Source organism: Eubalaena glacialis, chromosome 11, assembly GCF_028564815.1.
Source record: "Eubalaena glacialis isolate mEubGla1 chromosome 11, mEubGla1.1.hap2.+ XY, whole genome shotgun sequence".
NCBI classification, from domain to species: Eukaryota; Metazoa; Chordata; class Mammalia; order Artiodactyla; family Balaenidae; genus Eubalaena; species Eubalaena glacialis.
The window spans coordinates 38670786-38692547 of record NC_083726.1 but is presented as its reverse complement, the minus strand read 5'-3'; the positions used below and the strand labels follow the sequence as shown (position 1 = coordinate 38692547).

General features: G+C 34.7%; 1 protein-coding gene across 3 annotated transcripts in view; it reads left to right on the top strand.

Moving 5' to 3' along the window:
- Positions 1 to 21762, top strand: part of ACSS3 (acyl-CoA synthetase short chain family member 3) — a 157169-nt gene that overhangs the window by 86099 nt on the left and 49308 nt on the right. For all 3 annotated transcript variants that reach the window (XM_061204879.1, XM_061204877.1, XM_061204878.1), the window contains 2 exons: positions 8958 to 9109; positions 19236 to 19339. In XM_061204879.1, coding sequence (XP_061060862.1) covers positions 8958 to 9109; positions 19236 to 19339 — 256 coding nt within the window. The remainder of the gene's footprint in view (positions 1 to 8957; positions 9110 to 19235; positions 19340 to 21762) is intronic.

Genomic DNA, 21762 nt, shown 5'->3' with positions numbered 1-21762 from the left:
ACTAATACACTCAATGGGCACACATCAGAGACTTTTCCCTTTTTCCTCATATAATAGAAAGTTATTTCTTTCTTTTAAATCTAGTATAATGGCAATGAGCTTTTATGTATGTACAGAATGAGAAAAATGATGACTCAGTTATTACTTTGATCCCAGCTATATAATTTCATCATATCAATTGGAGAAGATTGTAAAGCTGATGCCAGCATCTTTTACGTTTCTCACATGACTAATTGTTCAAAGATTTTTATTTTTGAGTGTATTTTTCTCTCTGTGTGCCTGTGTTTTATGTTAGAACAAGCAAGTGCAGCTATTGTCATAGCTCCATCAACAATATTTATTGGTGCCTATTGTGAGCTGTGCATTTTGCTAGGGTTGATAGGGAAGCAGAGTGTATCAGATACACTCCTTGCACTGAAAGCACTGACAATATAGTCAAATAATTAAGATTAATGTAAAGGACAGAAAGCAAACCAATTGAAGAGACGCTACCTAAGAAATTTCTTACAGTGTATAGAAGATGAGAAAAAATTTCCAGAAACTATTACATTGAACCATTAATACTCTACAATAAATTCTTGAATCTGTTTTGATACAATTTTCTGATGATGGAATAAATGAGGCTCAAAAAAATTAAATAAGTTGCCTTAGGTCACATAGCTTGTAAATGGCAGTGTTTAGATTCCACCTTGGCTCAAAAATCTGTCTACTAGTCCCTTAAGAGACGTTTAGGGCTAGAGTAGACAGGAAAAGCTTTGTGGATGAGACAGTACAAGTAATAGCTACTGTGGTTTGAGTGTTGGATGATAGGAACTCCTCTAAGAAGTTTATATGGTTTTAATTAATTCTGTCTCCAAACCCATGGGGCAAATTTTTTGCATCCCTATCTACAGCTGTAGAAACTGAGTATCAGAGACATTGAATAACTTTACCAGTGGCACAAGAGTGATGGAGCTGGGATTTGAAACAAGGTTTTCTGGCTCCAAAGGCAGTGTTCTCTAGTCATAGTCTTAAGATGAACAATTGGGAAACTTGAGTACTGCAAACTAGATGGCCAGAACCAGGGTATCAGTGATCTGAACATTAAGGCAAAGGCAGGATGTTAGAGTGTCAAGTGGATATTGTAAGACAGAGGTAAAAAAGGAAGTTGAAAATAGTTTTGATGTCTTCAGCTAGGACAACTGATTAATGGCAATTATCAACTGAAGTACGATAGTGTGGGAGCAACAGCTCTTGTGGAGGAGTTTTGGTAATGTAGAGTTTAAAGGGGCTGTGCAGACATTTGTATGATATGGGGAAGTCAGGTTTGAAACTCAGAAGAACTTTCAGAATTAGAGATGTAGAAGAGTTAATAATTTAAGTCCCTAAGGTGATCAAGATATGCAGAGAGGTGAAGACTGAGAAAAGAAAGCAATATACATTGAAATTGGAGAGGCGATGGAGGAATCAGAAAAGTGTCCTGAAGACCAGTGGAGGGGAGGTTTTCCAGAAGATGGGGGATCAGCAGGGCCAAGTGCTACAGAGAGAGGTCTGGTAGGACAAAAATTGAAGAGAGCTTTGGCAATTTGGGTATGGTTAGTCACCCTGATCAGAGCAGTTTCGTGAGAAAATTTGTGTGTTCATTTTTTTTTTAATGTGGGGAAATAGGAGCATCTTGAAGGTTGTACTGGTAAATTATTGGATGTACGGAGGAGTCAGGCTTTGTACAGCCTCAGGTTGAATAGCAGTATACATACGGAATAGCCACACTTCACTTTCTGGGCAGAAATCTGTTAGGGTAATAATGCAAGAAGCCATCTAATTTCTCTGCTTACAGCAAAGTCTCACTACTCACTATGAGTAAAGAAAACCTGAATTTGTTCCTCTAGTACAGGATAGCAGAGTGATTGCTCATCAGCGTGGAGGAATTCAGAGGTGAAAGCAGTCCTGCTAGAAGCCTTGAACTACCAGCTATCCTAGTGATAAATGCTCTCTGACTGCTGAGAACAGTAAATATGTCAGAGTCCCTAATTAGCTCAACACTGGGTCTGCAGAATTACCAATTCCATTGCTCTGCTTCATTTACTTGCCATTAATACTTTTGGGGGTAAGCATCATTTTAGTATTTTTATGACCAAGGTGGAAGCAGTGGTTTATTCATTGGGGGTAGGATCACCACAAGGCCCAGTATGGTCAACTCTAGAGATGGGAGAAGGCAGGGGAAGAACCAAAACAAAAGCAATAGATCTATTTTTGATTTTTTCAACTCTACTGAGGTATAATTGACAAGTAAAATTGTAGGATATTTGATATATGTGCACATTATGAAAGGATTCCTCCCATCTACTTAATTAAAACATCCATCACTTCCCATATTAATTTTTTTTTCCGTTGAGAATGTTTAAGTTCTACTCTCTTAGCAAATTTCTGTATAATACAGTGTTATCAACTGTAGTTACTATGTTATACATTAGATTCTCAGACCTTATTCCTCTTACAGGTGAAAGTTTGTACAAAAGGGATAGATCTAGATGGAGTTATAGATAAACATACACATCCTTAATATAGTCATGGAGAAATCTTACTTTTTCAGGCTGGAAGCTAGAACATGTCCTTCTTAACTGAAGAAAGGCAAGGACTCAAGCCTGAGGAATTGCATCCTTGTGGTATCTACCACAGGAGATAGTAAAGAGGGATTGTCAAAATAACAAGTTTATAGAAAGCATTAATTTGAACCAGGTGAAATTGCTGATATTCGACTGGTTTTGACTTACACAAATGGCAAATTCTTATAATCAAAATAATAGGAGGGAAAAGAAGACAGGTTGGTTGGGGACCTCAGGTAGACCACTAAGTTTGATTTTTGAGACTATTTGTAGCCCTTTGATAAAGGTGGATTAAAAGGGTAGGACTAGGGAAACTTATTTACCCTGTGTAGAAGAAAATGAACAGATGCTATGATATCTACCTGTTCATCTGCCCTCTCACTTCATCCAAGCTGTTTCTCAGAGCAAAACAAAATCTTTGAAGAGATTTTGCCTAGAAACCTAGGGATATATGTAGAAACGTTTTGGTTATGAAAGGGATTTCAGAATCTGATAAAAGCAGTTGACTTCCCTCCCTAGGAAAATGAGCATATACACATTAAAAAAAAATCAGAATATTTATGAACCCCCCTGAAATTCAGGTCAGAAACCCTTCATTTAAAAGATAAAGATATATTGATTTCAAGCAGTGATACAACCAAAGTAAAATCCCAAACTAAAACTTAATTTTCAAAGGTCTCTTGAAAGCACAGAAAGAGCAGCTGGGCTGGGGTTAATCATTCCACCTTTGGAGATAAGGCATTTGTACTCAGCATGCTAAGTCTTACAAATCATATATATATATATATATATATATATATATCTCCAGTGTGGAGTCTGGTTTATAGATCAAGGCATAAAGAATTTGGAGCAATGAGGCATTTCTCTCCAATTATTTTCTCAGTAGATGGCCTCCTATTATCAGATTTCAGTTATCAGTATATTCTTCTACCAATACTTTGATTGGCTCATTTATTAATATCATATGGAAAAAAGCAGCAAAGTTTAGTGTTAAATTCTAGGCTCATCCAGTAGGGTAACCAGGCAGGTGGATATTGGAAAATAGCCTAGCCTTGGGTAATGCTTAATGTCTAAGGACTAGGCATTGGTTCTTAATCCTGGCTGTGGATTATAATTATTTTGTGAACACATAAAACATAACACTGTCCAGCCCCATCTCAGATTAGATCATAATCTCAGGGAGTGGGGACCAGGCACTGGTACCTTTTAAAAGCATTCCAAGAAGTTCTAATGTACATTTAGGGTTGACAATCACTGGTTTAGAGTAAAATTAGATGGTGGTATGGATATGATGAAGGAAAGCAAGATAAAAGCATATTCTCACAGGTGAGGCCCATGGAATGATGGGAAATCTCTAGTAAATAATGAGTTAGTCGATATAAATTTTTAGTTATTAAATTGTATTTATAGGTAAGTTTTTACTAGAAACTAACACAGTATTGTGAGGCAATTATACTCCAATAAAGATCTACTTAAAAAAAAAAAAAATCCTTATAAAAGCTCTTGACCACTGGTTGTCAGTAGCGGGGAGTTGGCCTTTGGATAGGAGTCTGCCCTTCCCCCTCCCCCATGGTTGCCAGCATCCAAAATAAAGCAAACTTTCCTTTTCACCAAAAAAAAAAAAAAAAAAAACCCACAAAAAAACAAAAAACAAAACAAACAAACAAAAAGGAGTCTGCTATAGTAACATAGACTCTTAGGGCTGAGGGTCTTAAGGCATAGGGCAATTATCCCATCTGGCTTTAAAGCAGCAGTAATGTTTTCAAAATTGGCACAAGATAATGTGAGTTATCAAGAGAGGAACTTCAGGAAAGAAAAAGCCCATCTTTAAAAAAGGTTATGCATGCACTTGGTGCATATTTCAAAACTCACAAAAGGGTAAAGAGTGCAAATCTCACTGCCCTCTGTTCCCAGCTGTCCAGTTTCTCTCACTTGGAAGCAATCAATCTCTTGTTTACAATAGTTCATTCATGTATAAGCAGTGTCTTTTCTTTTTGTATACAAACAGCATTGTACAAATGGTATGCACACTATTCTACATTTTGCTTTTTTCACTAAATAATATACCCTGGAAAATTGCTTATGTTTTAACAAGTCTCAGGTTTAGATGTTGCATGTCCAAACTTGCATCCCTTGATACCAGGCATGTAGTAGGAACTCAACAAATGCTATTGTCAATTTCATCACCCTTCCTAAATAAATAAGCTGACACTGCTGCACCTGTATGCTGAAATGAAATTCAGAACTAGTCCATAAGGGATTTTTGCTGTCTTCACCTTAGAACTATAGTAAAAACATGCCTTGCATGACATTCTCAGAAGTAGTGTTCAAAAAGAGACCAAATGTATTTCAAATCCTGCCACAAAAAGAGGCAAAAACTGTAGTTGACTCAAAAATTTTATGTCAAAGTCTGAGAAATCACAAGTACCATTGACCCCCAAACCTTGAATAAACTGAAATCATAGGATTAATAATAAAGCCAATTTTTTTTTTTACTCAAAAATTTAATTCTAATGTTTAAGTATACCTTTGTTTTAAGTTGTATTTCACTACTTTTCTGTGTTGGAAACTTAACCTCACTGGAAATTGTGTGAGAAGTCTAGGCATTACCTGGTTTTCTAACTCTGAACTTACATCTGTGGTCCATTAATATTAACACATTGAAGCAGTAAGTGGTAGACAATTTTAAGTGAAGGTTAATTTTAAGATATTTGGTATCTGAAGAGAACTGTCATGTTTGCTGTGCTTTGTACCTTTGCTAACCACAATATAAATATAAGCAGTTGATATTTTATAAATCTCTGATGTTAAAAAGTCATGATTTATAACAGCTGAAAGCTCATAATCTCTGCTTTGCCATTTAGGGATTGCTTTCTGCCTTTGTTTTCTGGGCAGCAATGAACACTGTAGACTTTAGTTTAGAGGCAGGGAATCAAAGCAACTGGTAATGACATCGATTGAGTTTTAAAGAGATTTTAAGTTAGCTGCATTACTGCTTTGGGTGTATATGTTGTTTGTTAAAAATCCCTATAATCTTAGAATCTTCTTATTTTAAAATTGAATAGGTTTGGGGCTATTGCCCCTTACTGAATATGCAAGTTCTGGAGTCAGTGTCATTTTTTCCAAGCAGCTCAGCATACTTAGTGTTACTGGTTACTTTAAAAAAGCATTATAAAGGAGTCATATTGCTTATGTGTGCATGCATGTCTGTGTGTGCACATGAGCCTGTGATGTGCAGGAGGGCAGGAGAGAAGAGTGTTGGATCAAATCAATAAGGCATTGAGTCATCTGCATTTAGAGTTCATAATGAAAGAGGCTTACTGGCGTTGCTTCAGTTTTCTGAAGCTGCTAGTGGTGATAGATGCTGAGAACATATGGGTCCTACGTTTATCACTGTAGTCTTTCCCTTTATTAGACACAAAATAACTTATAGCACCTGCTATGTAATTTTTAATAATATTACTACACGCACCGCCCCCGTCCCCCCAATTACTAGAGTGTAAGTTCCCTTAGAGCAGGACCTTACCTGGCTTGTTCAAATAATTATTCCCAGAATTTAGAAAAGTGTCTAGACCACAGTAAATGACCAATAAGTATTTATTAAATTAATGAATATATTAGCACTGTTTAATGTATTATGATTGTTTGTATGCAAACAATGGTTTCTGATGAAAGATCTTATTCTGTGCTGTATTATATTTGCTGAGATGTTTATATCATTCAGATCCTAATGTTTGTGTTAATCAGCAGGCTGTTTTGGGGAACAATAATTTCTTTGATGTATCATAACTTATATTTTAATGAAGATTTGAGATCAAAAAGAAGTTTTAAGAAAATAAAAAATAAAATATGTAAATATTAATGTAATTCCAAAATAAGGAAATATCACTCATTGCCTCAAATGATCTTCTGAGGCATGGACAATAAAAGACAAAACAACTGAACCTTTCTTAATTCAACTGACTTACAAAAAACATTGTGAGCTTTTATGCATCACTTCCGTTAGTATCCTAATTGTAATGACATGTTATTTTGATTTTTTATGTTCAAGAAATGTAATATTGCTGGAAATTTGGTGCAGGGTCAGAATTGCAACAGTAACAATTTTATATTATCTATAAAAAGTATAGTGCAGTTATTAACTATTATTTCTAATTAACTATTGTTTCATTATCATTAGATACAATTAATTTGAAGGCACTGTAAAATACATCAAATTGTGTCCTCCATGTAGGTAGTCATTATGGTATAGCATTTTCATTATGACACTAATAGCATTCTTTAGTGAGTATATTATCATTGTCCCATGACGCTGGCACTGCAGTGGAATTCAACTCTCATTGGCTATAAAATATCATTCTTCAGTAGAGGTCAAACCGTCTTAAAATATTACCTCAGTTCTTTTAGCTTATCGGAATCATATTGGAAAAGTGATTTATTCTTATTTAGCAGGCAAGAAAATGGCAGCATTGACAGGGCAAGTCAATTGCATAAAGTCAGTTGACAAATCATTTTTACGTGGGTGAGGTCAAGTTTCCAAAGTCACAATCTACTGCACAAGGTGATCAGTGCCTAAGACAGATTTGAAGAAATAAAAGTCAAATGTTTATCTCCCTTGGTTAGAAATAATACAGTTAGTGCTGATATGCTCAAGGCTTCAAAATTTGTGAGTTAAATTATATACATGAGTTGCCAGACTGTATCTGGCAGCTTTTTATACTATGTCAACGTGTTGACCTGTATGGGATAGTAATGAAATAAATTGAAATCAAGTGTTTTGGAATAGTTGTGATAATAAAAATGAATTTCTAGTTGCAACAAATATCTTCTTTGGTATTAAAAGAGCACGAGAAGAAGCAACAGAATATAACAAAGGTAGTAAAAAAAAGGAAAATATAACTACATTAAAGAATATTAAGGGTAACTATTAAAAAAATAAATGTAAAAACTAAATAGTGCTCTAGCAAAGATCCAATTAGAAGTGGATAGTGAATCAAAATTATTAAATGGCTATGGTTGGCCTCATATTGTCATCCACTCCTTTATTATTCTCTATTTGGGGAGACCTCTGAGTTGACTTCTAGCAAATTTTTTCTTTCCTTCCTTCCTCCCTCTCTCCTCTCCTCCCCTCCCCTCTCCTCTCCCCTCCCCTCCCCTCCCCTCCCCTCCCCTCCCCTCCCCTCCCCTCCCCTCCCCTCCCCTCCCCTCCGCTCTCCCCTCCCCTCCCCTCCCCTCTCCTCTCCCCTCCCCTCCCCTCCCCTCTCCTCTCCTTTCCTTTTCTTACCATAGTTCAGTGTTTCCCAAGTGTGTTTTCCAGAATACAAGGTCCATGGGATGCTCAGATGGGGGATATGGACAAAGTTTAGGAAATATTACGTAGAGTCACTCATCTCTTAGAATTTCCTGATGTACTTTAACACTTTTTAGTCACAAGAAATGGTCCAAAATAGGAAACCTGTTTACCCCAACCCCTTCCAAAAGGATTTGACTGTGAAATATATATTATATATATATTTAACATTCCAGTCACCTGACTTTAGAAACAAAGGAAGTACCAGTGATGAGAATGTATTGAGGAATGAGGGGGTATGGTTGGGCCAACATAGATTTTATGGGACACTTTGAATTTTTGCAGAATTACTGATTTATTTATGCCATGCTCATTTTCCACTTTGCAGGAACATCAGTTAAAAAATGCTTTGTGTCATTTTGAACTGTATAGTCCATAAAAATTTTTATGAATGGATTATCCTTTGAACATGCATAATGTCATTTTGAGGCTGTGGAAAACCTACATATTCTGAGATATCTTATTGGATTTTTAAAAAAATTCTTAGAAATTGCTTTTCTTGGAGTGAAACATTTAATTGAAAAGGTCATTGCTCAGAAATCACTGTGATTCCAGATTTTTCTGTCTTCTCATATATTTTGAGAATTGCTATTGTCACTTTTAGTAGCGATCATGAAAAAAAGTTTAATGTTAGAAATTCATAGCAACCACATTTCTCATATAATCTGCCAGACAAAACAATGTATTTAATTGCTTGGAAAATACAAGACTGTTTTATGTTATTAATTTGAATGTGATATATATATATTTCCAGTCCTTTATCTTTCAAAACTTATGAAAGGAAAAGTGCAATTTGAAAAGCTTTTAGGATGCACTATTGGAGCAAATGGGCTCTCTGATGCCTGGGCATTTGGTTTGTTTTATTTATGATGAACATGGGAATATTTTAAAACTAAGATAAACAGTTTTAATGTTGAGAACCCCATTTTGTTAATATTGCTGTGTTAAATGTGTAAGTATTGAACAGTCAATGAAATATGAGACATTTTACGCAGTGACATTTTAAATGAATCTCCTTGTAGGGGAAGCCTGTGGGAACACCGGATGCTGGCGCTTATTTTCGTGTGCTCGCGGAGCATGGAGTAGCTGCCTTGTTTACAGCGCCAACTGCAATTAGAGCAATCCGTCAACAGGACCCTGGGGCAGCCTTGGGGAAGCAGTACTCTCTGACAAGGTGAACTCGGGATGCACAGGGCAAATTACATTAAAAACTGCAATCAGAATGAATAACTGAACATTATATTTTTTTTCTATCACTGCAGTACCACTATGGAAAGAGCCAAAGGTTCTGAATGTTAAGAATGACTGTTCTAAACAAATCTTTGAAATAGTTGGAAATTTAACTATACTGTGAATATTTTTTAATACCATATCCTGTTTATTTCTGTTCAAATTTTATCAAAATAGTTCTCTTTTTTAAACTACTCAGCTTATATATTTTCCTTAAAGTAAAATGCTAAGTGTAACTTACAATGAGTATATATATATATATATATATATATACACACATACATATATGTGTATGCATATATATATACACACACATATATATATATATATAGCATCTGTCTTTTGAAAATAGACTAATAGTCTAAATAGAGGGAAATATTATTTGATTTCACTTATAGAGATAAAACGTGGAAACTATAGTCCAAATTACCTATGTTGAAAGAGTGAAGGAAACTATTTTTCTATTGTTTTGTAATAATGTGCTCTGAATAGTTTAGGTATTTTTGTGCTGGTTTATTGCCATTCATTTTAGTTTAATGATATGTATATTCAAAGATAATTATAGCAATTTGTGTCTTCAAGGCAGTTTCCAACATCAAATCTTATTGAACCTTTTTGAAATAGGTCACTGCTATCATGAACTAAAAGGATTTTGTAGTTTCTTCAAGTCAAAAGTGGGTTTGAATTTTTTTAAATTAAATGCCAGATGTTATGAATTTTATGCTGCTATGGCCCAAGAAGTGTTTAAAACAGGTATCATACAGCAATTGCAGATATAAGCAAGAAGATTTCAATTTGGGCAGGGTCAGTGGTTTTGTTTGTTTCTTTTTCCTCTGTTTTTTTTTTGTTTTATGAAAAAATGGATCCAGATTTACATAAAATGTTCATAAAATGAGCATACAATGTGTTCATAAAATGAATCTTCTATTGTATTTCTATTCACTCTCTCTTTGTTCCTTTATTCACTACATTTCAACTTAGTTTTCTCCATTTCAGTCAAAAGCATAGAAACATAGATTTTGGTAAAAACATCTGAGGCTATGTATAGTCTCCACGTCTTAAGACAATTCCAGGGGTTTTGAAGAAACAGTGACTGTTGTTCTTGCAGTGTCTCTTTTCTGACAAATGCATTCTGATTACAGGGCATGTAGATGTGTGACCAGCAAGCTAAAGTCTCTTGTTTGCTGCCTCATCTTTTCCCATTTATACATGGGTTTTAGATGATATCCTTTACTGTAAAGGCAAGAACCATTTCTAATTTGCCTGAAATATAAAGCATCAAACAATACCGAATGAATACTTATTAAAACATCACTCTTTCAAACTAATAGGTATAGACATGGAGTACGAGATTTTAGGGTAAGAGAAATTGCAATAAGTTGCCCCAATCATGCCCCTTTGTCTTTAGGCATCTAAGTTATTCATGATGATGTGAACCTATGTTTTTAATAGATATTTAGAAATGCAGACTCTATAAACAGCCTCAATTATTCAAATGACTACTATTAATAAATGCAAACACTTGCTGATCACCTACTATGTGCTAGGCATAAGCAGTTAAAGTTTGTTATCTCATTTGGTTATAACAATAAGTAGGAATTGTGATTATTCTCATTTTACAGATGGGGGAAATTAGGGCCAGAGAGTTTAAGTAACTCTTTAGAAAGAAACTAACTCAGGCAATCTGACTAGAGCCCACACTCCTAACTAAATTCCATGGACATACTCTTCCTATGAAACGTAAATTAGGAAACTAACTTGACCCAGGGATTCTTGTCATTCGTGGCATAAGTGCAGCTTTTCCTTTTCATATATTTGTAGTCTATACAAATAATACCTTCACTGATCTACTTTGATAGATTCTCACTTGTGGACTAAAGAGAATGTTAGAAACAGAAGGGACCTCCAAAATCCAACTATCTCACTAGGCAACCAAGGTCCAAGAAAAGTTGTTTGGGTTAGAGACAAGAGAGAACCCAAGTTAGAGAACCCAAGTCTTCTCATACAGCTATACTTTTAAGTTTATATTTATGTTCAAGACATTTCATACTAATTTACTGAATGGACATTCACTTGATACTATAATTGCAGACTTGTGATTGATTTGCAGTTTTCTTATCTCTCCTTCTATAGAACATTTTAAGTGATGAAGTTTTCTTTTTAAAATGTTACATAGCTCATTAAAGATTGTTTTAAAATAAATTTAAAGATGTCCCCCCCAATTTAAGAGGGTACTCTGAAATAGGTAACTAACCAGAACTGTAAGTTCATTTTATCAGACAACTAGAGTTTGGAAAAATAGATGAGAAATCATCTAGTGTAATGATTTCATTTCACAGTAGAGAAAACTTTGGTACAAAGAGGTGAAATAACATTCCCAGGATTACAAAGCTACTCTGGGGCAAAGCTGGGACTAGGCAGTATGGTATGGTAATTTAGATTCTGACTCTGGAGTTAGACTCCCTGGGTTCAAACCTACCATTTATTGGCTGTGTGACCTTGAGAAAGTTATGTAGCCTCTCTGTTCTTTTCTTTCTTTTTTTTTGTGGACTATAAAAGCAGTAAGAGTACAAGAATATAATGGAAATAAAAGGTACATAATCCATGCAAAGCACTTGGAACTGTTCATAACATAGACTGCCTTAGCTGTTATTATCATCTTCTGCTTTCTAATTCACTGCTGTTTTCTGTCACATCATAGTGATTTATTTTCCCATGATCTTCTAGTTCAATTTTAGTAAAGTTAGAAAAAATTCTGTGCTCGGATTTCCACTAAGGATAACACAGTACCTTGTACTTTGATGCAGCCTTTCTTTTCCCATTACACAGCAATGAGAGAGAATATGAAAAACAAGAAGCAGAGCATCAGAGCTGAGCTGAAAAATAAACTTTTCTGCGGACTGGAAGTGGATTAGATTTGCAAAGCGGTAAGGGTGGCTGACGCCAGAGGCTTGCTAGGTGTACAAGCATGCATTGGCAGAGTAAAGGGACTCAGTATTACCCTGCTTAGGTCATGGAGTCAGAGCTTGCTCAGTGATTGAGGATGGGCTGGGGTGTTCCTCCCCACTCAGGAAAGGAGGCTGATAATAATGACTCTCAGTTGTTTTCTGGGACTATGACGTATAGCAAGCTTTGGTCTAGGGATCTGACTGAGACAAAGCAACCAGAGACTGAACCAAACTGCCCATCTGTCATCCTAGAATAGGATCTGTGATATCCTGAGTATCACTGTGGATTAATAATTTTGAATCATCATTATGGCATTGGACCTCTAGAGGGTAGTTATATCACTCACAAACCTATTGAACAGAGAAGGTGAGCATAGGAGAGAGAGAGAAGGAGATAAAAACAAAAACAAAGAACTTCTATTTCGAAAAGAGTGTGGGAAATAAAATTCCAAACACACGAAGAACTCTAATGCTAATAAAATCAACAGAACATGGATTCATTCCAATTGAGATAATTTTTGTAATATAGCCAAATCAAACTTGAAAATAAGTATGTTAAGGATAATCAGAATCATAAACTAATAACTCTTATGTAAAATTATTAAACTAGGGTATGAAAAAATTAAAAAATACAATGGATAGTGTAAACTAAATAAATGAAACAAATATATGGGCACAAGGAAAGACTGTTAAAAATTACAGGATATTATTGAGGAAACTACCCAGCATGCAAAACAGAGAGACAAAGTAAAAAATCTGAAAGAACAGTTAAAGAAACTTGGAGGGAAGAATAGGAAACTACAAATGTATCTAGTAAGAATTTCAGAAGAAAATGGAAGAATTGTTAAAAAAAAATGACAGTTGAGAGCCAATAATTGAATATATTACTGAATTGAAGAAAGATGTGGATCCTAGTTGGAAAGTGCCATCCAAGTACTAAGAAGGTTAAATATAAGTAAATTCTCATTGGACAGGTCATTTGAAAATTGCAAAACATGAACTGAGGCTATAGGTAAAATCCAAAAAACTACCAGAGGAATCAACAGAGCACCAAAGAGGAAAATCCAAACTGATGCCAATAGATGCTAGATGACAATAGTGAAAGATCTGCAAAGTTCTGAGGGAGAATTGTTAAACAAAAAATTTTTATTGAAGACTGAGGAAAAATAGAAAAATGTGCATATGGACAAAGCTAAGAGAACTTAAAACCCAGAGACTTTCTTGACAGGAAAAATGCACACAGGGGAATGGTATGGGATATGAAAAAGCAGCAGCAAAGACTGATGAAATATGTTGTTGAATTTATATAGTTGTTACTATACTAATTATAATTGGATATTATGTTTAAACAGAAGCCAAAATAAATGCAATAATAACTGTAACAAAATGGTGGAGAGTTTTTTCAAAAGGTAAGTTGAATTTTCTAGTGGGGAGTAACAGAAGAAAACAGAATGAAGGAAAGATGGAGATAACCACAGGGACACTGATGGAAAAAAATAATGATGTTCTGTTGTGTGAACTAGAGTTGATGAGGCATCACTGAAATAATCTATTTTTATTTAACTTCTGTTGGCACAAGTGAAGAGTAATATTCTCTTGTTTGGTGGTTTATGGACCTGGAAAGAAATATTCATTTTAGTTTTCTTCTGCCCCTACTTTATTACCTCAGAATTCTTCACCATAATCTATCTTTGGCTTTTTATCCATTACTATGCAGCTTCCTGTGTATTTTGGAATAAAATTAATTTAACAACATTACCATTTTTCTGTTTCCCTTTTTGCTTAATTTTCAACTTAATTTGAGTCTTGAATTATACTCAATTTTATATAGAATTGAGGAAAGAGGTATAGGTCTCATTCCCATTAATCTCTCTCCCCCTTTTTTCTACTCTGGGTATTGTACATTGTCATTTTGTTTATCCTTTTAGTATTATTCATCTGGAAGTAGATTCATCTTTCCATGTGTTACCATTATCAGAGCATCTCCCATATATTGAATTAGTATATAACAATCTAGGGAAGCATTATCCAATAAAACTGATGTCTCCAATATAGTAGGTACCAGCCACATGTCACTAATGAACTCTTGACAAAAGGTTAATACTATGAAGAAATTGATATTTTTAATTTTTTGCAATTTTAACTAATTTAAATTTTAAATAGCCAGAGGTGGCTAGAAGCTACCATATTGTACAGTGCAGAGACAGGACATATATAATTAATATGGGTAAATTTACTCTCCAGAGAGTCCAAATTACTATGAAAAATGGCTAATTTTCACTTAAAAAAATTTTTTTTATTGTGGTAAAAGTCACATAATATAAAACATACTATTTAAACCATATTTAACTGTACAGTTCAGTGACACTAAGTACATTCACATTGTTGTGCAACTCTCACCATCATCCATCTCCCAAATATTTCGCCTTCTAAACTGAAACTCTGTCCGCATTAAACACTAACTCCCCATTCACTTTTATGAAATGAATTTGTAAACAAAAATATATTTTTGAATTTTTTAATATGGGGCATTTATCTGTTTGTAATATTAATAAAATAATGGCAAAGTCATTAATGAGAAATTTCACTGTTGAAAAATGTTTCAGTTCCTTTTTTGCAAGCCTAAAGGGCTAAATGTTTTTTTAAAAATAAGAATACAACTCTTGCTCTTAGGCATGAGTTTATCTTTAAATTATCTTATAATTTATCTTTCAATTATAGATTTATACTAAGAGTTTTTAAGTAATCATTTGGTTATAAAAATATAAAATTACATATCATGGTTTTGTTTATTGTGAGGAATTAGGAGTTAAATAATATTGGATTCAATATTTATTAAAAGATTTTAAATTGTCAGTCATGTCTTATTCCTGAATTTTATCTTTGTTTATAATGTGTTTATACTCTTTAATATTATACAATTTGAAGTCTGTAATTGAGAAAAATAATAACTTTGGGGCAGTTTTAGGAACTTTAATACAAAAGTAGAGTGATAGTTTCTAGTGTATTTAGGGAAAGGGGATCATCTGTACTATTTGATGTTTTTCTAAATTACCAGTGAGGCCCAAAATTTTCCTCTGCTTTTGGTAAATGGTAAAGTGATTTTTTTTTTAAATTTTTTTAAAATTAATTAATTTATATTTATTTTTGGCTGTGTTGGGTCTTCGTTTCTGTGCGAGGGCTTTCTCTAGTTGCGGCAAGCGGGGGCCACTCTTCATCGCGGTGCGCTGGCCTCTCACTATTGCGGCCTCTCTTGTTGCGGGGTACAGGCTCCAGACGCGCAGGCTCAGTAGTTGTGGCTCATGGGCTTAGTTGCTCCGCAGCATGTGGGATCTTCCCAGACCAGGGCTCGAACCCGTGTCCCCTGCATTGGCAGGCAGATTCTCAACCACTGCGCCACCAGGGAAGCCCTAGTAAAGTGATTTTAATGGAAATGGAGGGATTCTTTCTGACTTGCAGAGAAGGCAGGCACCACTTTTACTATTCTTTATTGAATATCATACCTTTCTATTTTGCTTATTAGCGCCATTATGAAGATTGCTATCATGATGATACTAATGTAATTAAAAGATAAGAAAGGCAATAGAAGTATAATGCAAAACAATAATAATATTACATTTAAAGATATATAATGCTGAAATTTATCATGAGATAAGGAATCAGTGCTATGCATGGTTTTTTATTATTACAATCAATTAATTAAATTAATTGAAGTTTACTTGGCTAGGGAAAAAAAGCCAAAAAAATTAATTAAAACTTGTAAGAATGCTGGTAATATCAGGTATTAATTATCCCTGGATTAGCCAAAAATTATTTTATATTGTGTGCTAACATTTTTTAAGTGACAATATTTTGCATTACATTTTCATTAATAAATATTTTTGAAATTCTAGGTCTTAAGTTTCATATATAAACTAATCACATGACTATCTGGATCATCCAGAGCTCTTTGAAGTAATCTGTGGCTTGGCAGATGATGGAAATGTGACCTCTGATATCCATAAAACACTTCCTTTTGGTTGTTCTTTGCCTGTACTGTTGGAATCAGCCAAACCTAGCATTCTATAAATTTTAATACAAATCATCCAAATGCACAATATTCTTTTTTTTTCAGACAGCAAACTATTGGAAATTTACTTCTGCCCTTAAAGAAAAATTTGGGACTAATAAATTCTGTTATACATGTGCTATTACAAAGAAAGAAGGTGGAAAAGGTACAATATACTCCAGAAAATGATTACACCTTCAATGAAATACAAAGAATAGCTCCTCTGTTGGTTAGTAAGAAAACCATGCTTGAAACCCCTTGTAGTCATAAACGGCAAAAATACAACAAAAATCCCAATATGTACATACAGGTGTGTGTGTTCTTTCTGTTCCTCAAATTTCCTGTGATATTATACAACAGCAATATGATATTTTAAAGTTAATCTGTTGATAAAATGTGAAGCATGTATCAATGATCAGTCGTTAAAGGTGTCTGTTTAGTACAGTTTGAGGCAGCACAAAAGCAAGGAATAGTGGACATTTTCATTCAGTCTTTTTTGCTTCTACAATTTGTCATGGATAGCCGTGTTTTCCTCCTAATCATGTTTTCTTTAATTTTACTTTTATTTAGGGTCAGGTATTTGAAAGTTTGGGTTTTTGGTTTGTTTTTGTTTTTGTTTTTTTTCAATTTTGGTTTGTTTATGTGTTGGTTTTTCTTCTTCCAGTGACATACAACGTATTCCTAAAAGGCTTTTGAAGGAAACAGGAATTGTCAGTAGTAATAAGTCCCGTTGCTCAGACCTCCTGGATAATCCCCCGTCTCCACCTCCACTTTTTTTCCCCGGGGGTCCCCGGGGGCTGCCTGGGTTCAAGTCTCACCATCTCTGTGATGGCAGCAGCCTCCCAAAGCCAGGGCCCCTGGGCTCCTGTCCTGTCCTTCCTTTTGTCCTCCCCACTCCTGCCAGTGGCGTCTTCCTAAAGCAAAAATCTCACTGTGCCACTCTCCTGCTTAAAATCTTTAATTGGCTTTAATTAGCTTCTCACCACCTTCATGGAGAAATCCAAATTCCTTAGAAAACTCTATAAGCTCCTTCATGACAAGGCCCAGGCCTGCGTCTCCAAATGGCATCACTTGTTCCTCGTTTACCCTAGAAATGCATAATATTCTTAATCACAGAAGTTTAAGAAAAATCAGGAAGCTAATAGTTTGAATAAGATACAATTAAAATATGTTCATATTTTTCAGTCATAAGATTATCAACAATATGGCGTTTATATTTTTATTTTGTTTTGTTTTTACATACCATCTAAAATCATAGATGTATCAACATCATTTTAAACTTTAAAACTTTACACTAGTTTTTGTTATACTTTAACTTACTTTTAATAGCTTAATGTGTTACTATTTATTTCATCCTGCTGTAACATTTCTGTCTGATGAGGTCATAATTGATAATCCAAATTTTAATTTCAAGCAAGTTATAAATGAATACATATTTGATTACATTTTAGCTTGAATTGCAAATATATATGTAGTTTGCTTAAAGTTTAAGTACCTAAAAATCCCAGGTATTTTGATTGATATCGAGGTCATAAAGATGAATGATCCTAAGGAGCTCACAGTACACTGTGAGAAATAGGCAAGAAGCAAACAATTATAGAAAGAGATATATGTTTGTAGCAGAGGCAGGAAATGCATGTTGTTGGAGCACAGAGTGAGAATATTTGAATCTTCATCAGCTCTTCATGAAATGATGTAAGTTAAGGGAAGGGTAAAAAATCTTCTGTGGCTATACTACATTGTTCAGGATGGGCAGGCAGGTTTTTATTTAATTAGTTTTTTAAATTTTTTTTATTTTTTTTGGTTTTTATTTTGATGATAATGAATTAACTCTTATACACACATTCTTTGTTTTTTGTTTTGTTTTGTTTTTAACATCTTTATTGGAGTATAATTGCTTTACATTGTTGTGTTAGTTGCTGCTGTATAACAAAGTGAGTCAGCTATACGTATACATATATCCCCATATCCCCTCACTTTTGCGTCTCCCTCCCACCCTCCCTATCCCACCTCTCTAGGTGGACACAAAGCACCGAGCTGATCTCCCTGTGCTATGCGGCTGCTTCCCACTAGCTATCTGTTTTACATTTGGTAGTGTATATATGTCCATGCCACTCTCTCACTTCGTCTCAGCTTACCCTTCCCCCTCCCCATGTCATCAGGTCCATTCTCTATGCCTGCGTCTTTATTCCTGTCCTGCCCCTAGGTTCTTCAGACCCTATTTTTTTTTAGATTCCATATGTATGTGTTAGCATATGGTATTTGTTTTTCTCTTTCTGACTTACTTCACTCTGTATGACAGACTCTTTGACAGACGACAGGCCATGGGAGCATTGAGAATAGAAGAAAAAAATAGTCATTCTCTCAATGAACCACCAATAGTGTCAACTCAATTCTATTTTTCCTATTTCATCCTTTCTACACTGTGGCATGATGTTCCCTGCAAAGGATTCTTCATCTCTTAGTAATCATATATTCCTTTTGATAGGAGGCTTTTTAACCTGGAAGACCACAATGGCATTTCTTTTCAAATCACTTATCTTTCCTAAATATGTCCTTGGAATAGGAGAAATATGTGTTGAAATCATAATAATCTTTACCAAAGTAACTCATGAGAAGGAGCAAGTGCATCATATTTATGAGCATATTTGTTGCCTTAGCTGATACTCTAGAGTGTATTTTCGTGTATAGACTTAAGTAGAATACAGCAATCAAATTTGGAGCTAAAATTAGCAGAGATAATGTCAAGGAGGAAAAACGTTTTTCATTTTTGATTATTAGGTGAATATGACAGATATATTACAAAGATCAACTCAGTTGCTCTTCTCAGAACTGAGAAGCTGTAGCTGTGAATTCTACTTTTGAAGCATCTCTCTCCAGTGCTGTGCTATGCATTTAGTTATACCGCGTCCAAACAAATAATGCCTCTAACCATTCTACAACCATTCTACAGTGTTTTCCTCTGACAGAATTAACGTGATTAGATTCTACAATGTTTAAAAGAAGGTAGATGAAATTATTTCAGTTTATTTTCAAGGAATAATTTGAATTCACTCTCTCTCTCTAATATTCAGGTTCAAAACATTATTTGTGGCTGGAGAACGATGTGACGTGGAGACCCTGGAATGGTCCAAAAAGGTCTTCAGAGTACCTGTCCTAGACCATTGGTGGCAAACTGGTGAGCATTTTCCAAACATGTACATAAATATTGCAGACATGCTCAGAGGCACTGCAAGGATAGGAGGAAATTCTGAATTATGACCATCAGGCACAAACTCAGAAATCAGGTGGTTCTGGTTTCGATAGAAATAAGCAGTTCTTTGATTATCTTTTTGTTAAAAAGTCTTCTTAAATGACATTGATGCTACCATTCTCTTGGTCCCTGGGTATAAAGCCCTGAAGACCACTTTTGCTTCTCATCCTCTTTGCTTCATATATCCAGTGAGTCACTAAATCTCAGATTTCCCTTTGGATTCATCCCATCTTCAGTACTCCCATTGCCTCTGAGCTGCAGCAGCCACAGTGTCATCTACCCTGATTTAAATTATCCTCATCACTCATCTCTGTGCTCCCTGCTTTCCTATAACCCTGCACACTGCTGCAGGAGTACTTTTTTAAAGCACTGTTTCTTTTATAGGATTTCCTGTGGTTCTCTGGCTCTTTTCTTATGATCAATAAAATCAAATCTCTTCTGCCTAGCACTCAACAGACAAATGTATTTTTCACCAAAACGCTTATCATTATATATGTAATTTATTTATTTACTTATTTATTCTCTATTTTCCTCCCACTAATTGATCCTTGGGAAACAGCTTGTCATATTAAGTGGATAGAATAAAACTTTGGTACAGATAAAAAAAGACTTTCTGCTGCTTCTTTTGAGGAATGATTGTGTACATATGTGAAAGTAAGTAGTTTACCTGGAATCTGTTTTCCTTGTCACCGAATGTAGTGATTTTGTTGGCTTTTCCATTTGGCCCACTGAAAGTAGCTATGAGTTATCAGAGCCTTTACAGCCTTCCTATGTATATATTTCAGTTCAGTCCTACTCAGTTCAACTAATTAGATCAACAATTGTATGTTAGTATTTTCAGAATTTCCATCTTCTGAGCATTTTGGGCAGGGCATCAAATTTGGATTAAAAAATTAATAAAATTTCTAGCCAAAATTAGGTCTGATTTTAAAAATTCTAGCAAAAATTAGGTCTGATTTTAAGATCTAGAAGATCAAGTGAGAGACTAAAACTGAAGTTCAGTGTTTAATATTTTAGAACTCTTTGATTCTGATAAATTATACTTTTATATTTTCTTGGATATTGCTCTTTTGGAAAGTGTGTTTTCTATATTCATTATAATATGAAATATAAAATGAATGATCAGAGCAGAATACATGTTCTTTAAATAAGATGCAAATCGGAAAGAAAGTTTCTATTCTCTGTAATTTGATTTGCTAAGGGAGAAATTTCTTACCTAAATTCAGATTTGTAACTATTTGGGAAATAAAAAAAGATAAGATTCAATTTGGAGAAAGAGCAGTGCTATGTGTAAAATACATAAAAAACAAGTGAAGAATTATTGCCTTGCAAGGAAGAGTGTTTATAGACTTGATGAATCCCCTATTCATCCAGAAAGTTCTAACAGTTATTTTTCTGGGCATAAAGAGGAAAATATTTTATCACCTTAAAGATGGTTTTCCAAGGTGGTTTTCCTTTCCTGGTCAACATATAACTTGTTTCCAATACACAGTGACCTTCCACAAATGCTTGCAGAAGAGTTCTGTTCCCCACCCCTGGCTCCCTTAAAGGTGACTATGCTAAAGCTTGTTGAAGGCAACCAACACATTAATAAATAAAATTATGATTCCTTTACTTTTTCTTATTGATATCATTGCACATAATAGCCTGTGCAGATGTATGTAGTTAGTGCATCCAGCTTTACAAAAAAGCTCACTGAAGCCTGAGAAACAAGCATAAGAGGTCTCTGGTGGGTAGAGTTCCACGTGAATTTGCAATTTTTCTTTGACGTATTGTTCAGAAGGAATTAGTAGACACATTATGTCAGTGTGCTTTGAATGGCTGCTCATTACTCTGGAAAACAGAGTGGATTTCTACTAATAATGACGGATTCTTTCCATCCCCCAAATTTAATTTTACAGCATTTGATATTTTGTCCAACTGAAGTACACAAATACATACATAGGGATAGGTATGTAGGTAGGTAGCTAGCTAGCTAGCTAGGTTAGTGGTTTTGTCCTTTATAAAAGAAATTTATCCAACGTGGTGCAGGTGTCTGCTACTAACAGAAAATTTAGTTAGAATCTTTATTCATTTGCATAGAAGAAATCAATTCAGTATTTTCAAAGTTGTATGTTGTGGTAAATAATTGCAAAGTGATACTGAAGTTTAATGTTTGCAACTGTTCACCTTTCTTAAGGTGATATCAGATTAATGGGGGGAAAGGCAAGCACTTTATGGGTTATTATTAACTCTTAGAAAAAAGAAAGAAAAATTTGATATTTCTAGCACATTTATGAATTTCCTAATATTTTACATATCAAATAGATGGTCATGCACTTCCCCAAGAGGTAGATCAGCAAAAACCT